Below are 7855 nucleotides of genomic sequence, written 5' to 3' on the forward strand. Positions count from 1 at the left end.
ATTATATAGTCAAGAGTTTAGTTTTTAAACACAAAGTGTAAAGAACAAAGAAGAATGACAAGCATGTCCCGTAATCAGAATACATACAGATAATCAACAGGCATTTGAACCAAAACCTCAGTAGTTATTTAATATTCTGCACTTTATTCTTCATTGCAGATGGGATGAGTTTCATTGAAAACATAAAGAAATGCACTATCTTTATTAAATAATTAACAAATATTATGCTTATCTTTTTGACATTTCTTTTAAAAAGCAACACCATAAAAAGCAACATATTTGAAGCAACATAAATCAATTATTGATTTTAAAACATACATAAAATATTTTATTGACAGTCATTCAACATAAGTATCACTTTTAATTCCTGAACAGTTTACAGTAGCTCACAATGAATACCTGGAATTATACACGTAAGCCTGATTTCATCCTCATGGGGCTGACAGATTCCAAGGAGATCCAGCTGGTCATCTCTGTGATTTTTCTCCTGATATACCTGCTCACTGTGCTGGGGAACATAGGTATGATACTGATCATTCGTCTAGATGTCCAGCTTCACACTCCGATGTATTTTTTTCTCACCCACCTGTCATTCCTTGACCTCAGTTACTCAACTGCCATCACACCTAAAACCTTAGAGAACCTGCTGACTTCTTCTAAGAACATTTCCTACGTGGGCTGCTTCGCTCAAATGTACTTTTTCGTCCTTTTGGCCGCTACTGAGTGTTTCCTTCTGTCTTCCATGGCCTATGATCGGTACGTAGCTATCTGTAACCCTCTGCACTATTCAGTCGTTATGTCCAGCAGATTCTGCACTACCCTTCTTGGTGGGTCATATGTGCTTGGAGCTCTGGATGCCACTGTCAATATGTTATGTATGGCTACATTGGATTTCTGCAACTCTAATGTCATCCAGGACTTTTTTTGTGATGCATCCCCACTTATAGCCCTGTCTTGCAGCAACACAAATGATATTGAATTCATTATATTCATTTTTGCGGGTTTCACACTACTGTTGTCCCTTATAACAATATCTGCATCTTACATGTCCATTCTTTCTACTATTTTGAAGATCAATTCCACTTTAGGGAAACAAAAAGCCTTCTCAACTTGTGCCTCTCATATCCTGGCAGTCACCATGTTTTATAGTACCATTATCTTTACTCATTTAAAGTCAAATAAATCCTCCTTGGGAAAGGATCAAGTGGCTTCTGTGTTTTACACCATTGTAAGCCCCATGCTGAACCCACTCATCTATAGTCTTCGGAACAAAGAAGTAAAATGTGCTGTCAGTAGAGTTATGAAGAAGAGAGAGAGAACGCTGGGCAACTAAGATAACAATTATGCTAAGAATTTAATTCTCCTTTATTTGTATTATCGCCTTGGGCTCTCCATCTAAAAAAGGAGCAGAAGTTTTACTTCTTTATTTTTGTGGAATTTTAATTATATAAACATTTCTTGGGAACCAATACAAAAAAATAAAATGTGATTCCAGTTCTTAAAATTCCACTCTGCACAAATCTTATCATTATCTAATGTGTAAGACAATTTTCACGGTGATCACAGTGTCAGATGCCATCCTTTGTAATATGATTCAGCAAATTTCATCAGCAACACGGGAGAATAATTCCAAAAACAAAGATGTAAGATGACATATGAAATCCATTTGAGGAAACAATCACTAATGATAGTTATTAACATTATAATTATATTAGTTTACATGAGGCAATTTTGCTTGTATATGCAGTCTATTGGCTGATGTTTTAGAAATTATTTTCAGTTATACTCAATCACAAACACAATTTTTTGTAAAGGAATACAATCTGTATTTTCAAAGTTTGGGTTCAAGGTAAATCATTAAAGAGAACTAAGTTACAGAAGCATATTGGTTGCAATTCAGAACTGACATTTTCCTGACTAGAAAACCTGTAACAATTGTTGATTTTCTGGCTCTTGTTCTATCAGTCTACTAATGAGCACGTGTGTCTCTGTATGATGGGCAGACATGAAATTCTTGCTGTTATCCCCATTCTTTGCGTCAGCCTTCTTCATCCATTGTTTATGGGCAACTGTAAGTGGACTGCTAGTTTATTTTATTTTATTTTTTTTTTTTTTGGTTTTTCGAGAGAGGGTTTCTCTGTGGCTGTGGAGCCTGTCCTGGAACTAGCTCTGTAGACCAGGCTGGTCTCGAACTCACAGGAGATCCGCCTGCCTCTGCCTCCCGAGAGCTGGGATTAAAGACGTGCGCCACCACTGCCCGGCCTGCTAGTTTATTTTTAATAAGTGTCACATTTTGTAATATCTTTGCCACCGCGTGTTTTCCATGAATGTGGAGTCAGCACACTATTCTTTTCTTACATTGTTTTGAACATGACATTTCAGAAATTTATTAAGTCAGAAATCTGCATGTTATAATAAATACCCTTGTGTAATCTTTCTGCTAACACTTTTGGAACCAAAATCATTCTTAAAATATCAAATAGTTTATTATTTACTCATCGTCCTTGATCTAATTTAATGAGCTTTCAAAGTTATTTTAAAAAAATGAGAGTAGAGCTGAGGAATGCAATTTCTGGACAAAACACAGTCCTTGAGACCACAATATAATACCAGCAGTGGATGTCTTCACTCACCTGCCATGGAATGGTCTCCTCGGTCTTCACACATTGAGAGAGGAAGAGCTCAGGGTGGTCTAAACGTCAACCCTGAACTAGTTGTTTCTGATGTATTCAGGAAGCAGAAAATCATTGCTTGTAATATAATACACACCTGTGAACCTACAGAGCTCAAACGTGTAACCCCAGTGGCAGTGATTACATTGAGTCGATCACAAAAGAAAGAAAAACATAAGACATGTTTAAGAAGTAAACTCACAGAGAAAAGATAGAATGGCAGAGATGGGAGAGAAATAAACAAATTGTGAGGAGACAGCGTAATCAGAGTGTGTATATATGTGTGTGTGTGTGTGTGTGTGTATGTGTGTGTGCGTGTGTGTGTGTATGTATACAAAATGCAAAAATGCAATTCAATGACTGAAATTTTTATTGTATCTAGTAATAATTGAATTTTAACATAAAATTGAAAATTAATTTATATTTTGTTACACACTCTAAATATTTTCCATTAAAGTACTATCATTTCCACTATTAGTATAGTTTTATGTTTTTATTCCACAATAGTCAGAATTGTCTTTCTTATAATTATACATTATTTTAGAAAGCATATTTTCATTTTATTATTTTTGTTTCTAATCACCAGTTTTGAATACTTTAAAACTGTTTTTAAAATTTCTAAATCATCTAATTAACTTATGAACTATTCATTTGTATTCCAATATTGATTAGTAATGAAAAGCTACAGTTAGTTTTTAAATTGTTCTGCTTTAAACCAAGTGCAAATTTTCCAACTGTTGATGTATTCAAATTACTGCTCAATTTAATTAATTGTCACTTTTAAATATTGGCTTTACTCTAGAGAAATCATCACAGGAAATTATTCTTATTTATATTTCTTACAATTGTTTATAATCTACAAATATTATTTTCCAATTTGCTTATGCTTGTAATCAAAAATAAGAATTAAATAGGCATTTGTTGTTTCCTCATTATTTTGACCCCTCTCTACTAATTAATCAGTTGTCTTCCTTAATACTCTCCATCTTAAGTTTTGAGAAAAGTTGTTTCACTGAATCTGGAACTCACCAGGACGACTAGACTAACTGGCCAGCAATCACCAGTTTCCTTCACATCATTGGTGTTATTAATATGTGGGTAACACGCATAATCCTGGCAAAGTTTGAAACATGTATAGTGGAATCCATACTTGATCCTGCATGTTTATGTGGGAAACAATTAACAGACTGAGCAATCTCTCAGTCTTTCATATATGTTATTTATGACTAATCAAACTTTTGATTTCAATTTATGAAACAGAATCTATAATTTGTAGATAAATGCTAACTCCTTAGTACTATTATATTATAATGAAAATAAGACTCTCTTAACTTCTTTATTATAAGACAAGAACATTTTATATTGTTGTCATATAATTATAGTTGCTACTAAATTTGAAATGTGTATATTTTTCCCGTATCATTATTACCTTTATATGCTCTGCTCCTTATCAAATGCTGAAATATTCTTAGTATAGCAGTTAATGTCACTATATCATCAAAAATGTTTATGTATTATAAGCATAATTTTTAGAAAGACTGTAATATATCTGAGAAAATATTGTTCTTGCTTCTTAAAATCCCTGTGTAAGTTGTTTGTGGTGTGACATGTTTGTAATACCAGCACTTATATTTGTGAGGCAGAAGGATTGTCACTCGTATGATAACATGCTAGGCAATATAAAGAGAAATAGGAAATCCACATTCAGGGCAAGTTCATGTTTAAAAACTAATCAATAATATAGCAATTGCAATAAAAAACAAGGAAACAAAATATGTTTGTGATTAGATCATCATTTCGAAATATATTTGGTGGGCTGGCAAGATGTTTGATCAAAAGTAAAATGCTAATCACAAGCCTGGCATCAAGTCTGATGCTCTTAACTCACAAGATGGAGGAATTACATTGCCATATGTTTTTTTCCTAACTATCCTACGCATGAAGTGGTGTGGTTCTGCACATCTCCTACCATACACTCAAACCAAGAAACAAAAACTTCTAGTACAAATATGGGGACAGGGAATATTATGTATTGCTAATAGGAATATAAGTGTAGCCACAATAAGAATCAAATATGTTTGAAATTTAAAAAGAAAATTTATTATATAGTCCACGTTATATGATAATGCTGTATTACCTGAAGCAATTGATCATCAAACACCATAGCCAAGTTGGAACTAGATCAGAAATGGATAAAGATATTCTGATATATATACAGAGAAATATTCTACAGATATTAGATGGACCAAATCCCATTATTTCCTTAAAAAGGAATAAAAGAAGTCTTAAAGCTATAAATGCTTCATGGTATATAGATTTTCATTGTAAAGTGATCATAAGATAAATTGTACTGTACCAATGAAAATATATGAGAGTACAGAAAGCATTTTGAGAACAGATGATTAGATTTTAGATAATAAAATGTTAACAGGATTTAATTACTTTCATTTACTTCTTTGAACTTTGAATGTATTCTATCTTTCATGAAGACGTTTGACAGGATCATTTTTTTTTTTACTTAAATTTTTTTCTTACTTTCTTTTTTATTTTTTTCTTTCATACAGTAAATCCAGACAGCAGTTTGCCTTTCCTCCCCTCTTCTCAGTCTCTCCCTCTCCATATCCTTTCTCCCCCAAATCCACTCCTCTTCTGTTCCAATCTAACCCCCCCCCCAACAAAAGAGCATCCATCCCAGGACTATCAACCCATCATGGCGTAAAATGTTACAATAAGACTAGTCACAAACCATCACTTCCCATTCCATTTTATATTTATTGAAAAAATTATTTTTATGTTTAAAAATCCATCCCTATCATGCTACTTCAAAATGCCCTACGTTCATCAGCAGGTGACCTTAAAATTATATCCCTTGTATTTTTTTAGTTGCTGTCAAAGTGTATTAAGTGTCACCTTAGCAGGAATGATGTCACTTTATTTTCATGCTACCAGGCATGGCCTCCAGTACAGTAGAGGTTTGCTGCCAAGTTTGTGGGCTGTGATGTGAAACTCAGGGGAGGAGTTGTTTTTGGGGACTGTCATGTCAGCTTTAGGGAGTGTTAGCTGACTGTGGTTAGTGTTTTACCTTGGGTCCCTAAAACCAGCCTTGCCTTGGTTAAAGCAAAAATCTTCTGCTGATACTATGGGAAAGAATTTGGAGGCCAGAGACGAGGGTGCTGTATGGAGGTGTTGGCATGACTTTAAGAAAGATAACTTTGGTTCCTAGATCTAACCCCTGGTAAAGTATTGGAGATGCAGGACAGAATAAGGGGAAAAGGAGAAGTGTTGTAGTTTGGGCTCTTGGATGGACTTTAAAGAGACTTAACTGGCAGAGGATGGTGTCTTAACTTAGGTTCCTATGATCAGCCTGACCTCTATTAAAGCAGCTGAAGGAGGTGTGATCTGGAATATGGAGTCCAAGGAGTGGGTTCTTTGGTCCCTAGATCCAGCCTGCAGAAGTTTTGCTGGAATATGGAGCAGAGGGAAGGGAATGTTGTCTGGGGTTGTTGGGTGGACTTTGAAGGGTTCCAGTAGGGGTCGTCTTACCTTGGATCCCTTGGACCAGAGTGGTCTCTGGTAAAGCATCAAAGGTGTGATCCAGGATATGCCCAAATTTATATAGCTTGATTGTGTTTAAGATTTTTAATTTTGTTTTGTTTTTAATGACATATGACTGTTGAAAAGTGAAGTCTTCATGATGAGGATTGAGTTCTATACTTATGTGATAGTAGAAGAAAAGTAATTAGGATGCTGTTATGAATTATGCTGGTTTATTAAAGTTTCAACTGTAGACTCTTCTCCAAAATTAACAACTTCACTAGACCTGAGTAGCTCTCTAGGTGTCCAGTACCAGGTATAGGTTCTTTATTGTTGAACTAATTTTAAATACAGTTCAAGAGCTTTTGATTACTGTCAAGATAGATGTGCCACTAATGCATCCTTGGGTTTTTTCAATCTGTTAGTTTGCTTGATTTGTTTTGTTTTAGACAATCTATTACTTGTCATTCACAGAAATCTTAGATGTGCAGTACTGTTGGTTGTTTCTATTCATTAGAAACTTGCATGGAACCTTCTGGGACCATAAAACCTAATCTTCAGTGAGAAGTCATTCTGGTCAGTTTCAGCTCCAGGACTTCTGGGTCCTGTGTCTATATGCATGGTGTCTTCAATAATAGAGAATTTTCACTTCTAGGGGACATTAGTGACAATAGGAATTGACTTTAATGTTCTGGGTGTCTCCAGGAAAACACTGATCATCAAGAAAAAGAAATACTTCTGGTACTTGATATTGTACTTTTTGCTATATGGTCTTTGACAACTGGAAGGAATATTTTCAGTGAGATGGGAAATTTTAATTTTAAATATATATATATATGTATGTATATATATTATAGGTTTACATATTATATGTGTATTTTACATAAGTAGTTAGAAGTGTGATTTCTTATGACATTTTCAGAACCTGTTATCTCACCCTCCTCTCTTTCTTCTGAATTTACCTTTTACACTTGTGCAATTAGAGACTGTTTCCTTCAATAGATCAATTGTAGCCTTCTATTTCCCTCTCTATTGTTCCTTACTGCTCCAGAGTCTCAATTTCTTTTTCCTATTTTTTTTATTTAGTCAAGGATATGTATTATCATCTGATGATTTCAAATTAAAAGATTCGGATGAGAAAGAACATGAAGGATCGGTCTTTCAGGGTCTCTGTTACCTTTCTCAACATGATCTTTTCTAGTTCCATACATTTTTCTGTAAAGTTTATGATTTTATTTTCATATAGATGAATTGTAGCCCATTGTGAATATGTATCACATTTTATTATCCACTGCCACTTGAAGAACATTTAGCTTTTATTTATTTTTTATTTCATTGTATTGCTAATAGAGCTATAATAAAAGTGGTTGAGCAAGTGTCTATATGGCATCATGTCAAGCGCTTAGAATATGCCTGCCAAGGAGTGGTATGGCTGTCCTTGTCCAGTATTAGATGTCAGTTGGTTAGTTCAGTTTTAAGCAGTTATTTTGGTGACTGTGTATGAATGTAGCTCCTTATATCTAATTTGACACCATCTCACAGACAAACACTACTACTATGGTTATTCTAACCTTTCTTCAATCACTTCTAAAATGATCTTTGAGGCTTAAGCACTGGAGTTATTTTGTTTTTTTTTTTGTTTTTTTTTA

The 7855-nt window shown here is 34.3% G+C and overlaps 1 protein-coding gene across 1 annotated transcript; it reads left to right on the top strand.

The window, feature by feature from the left end:
- Nucleotides 1-391: 391 nt before the first annotated feature.
- Nucleotides 392-1333, top strand: LOC101992051 (olfactory receptor 8H1-like). The gene has a single exon (XM_013352262.1). The coding sequence runs from the start codon at nucleotides 392-394 to the stop codon at nucleotides 1331-1333; it is 942 nt and encodes a 313-aa protein (XP_013207716.1).
- The last annotated feature ends 6522 nt before the right edge of the window (nucleotides 1334-7855 follow it).

Source organism: Microtus ochrogaster, linkage group LG9 (genome assembly GCF_000317375.1).
Source record: "Microtus ochrogaster isolate Prairie Vole_2 linkage group LG9, MicOch1.0, whole genome shotgun sequence".
Taxonomy (NCBI): domain Eukaryota; kingdom Metazoa; phylum Chordata; class Mammalia; order Rodentia; family Cricetidae; genus Microtus; species Microtus ochrogaster.

Coding starts and splice junctions, on each gene's coding strand:
- LOC101992051 (XM_013352262.1), top strand. CDS start 392: ATGAATACCTGGAATTATACACGTAAGCCTGATTTCATCCTCATGGGG.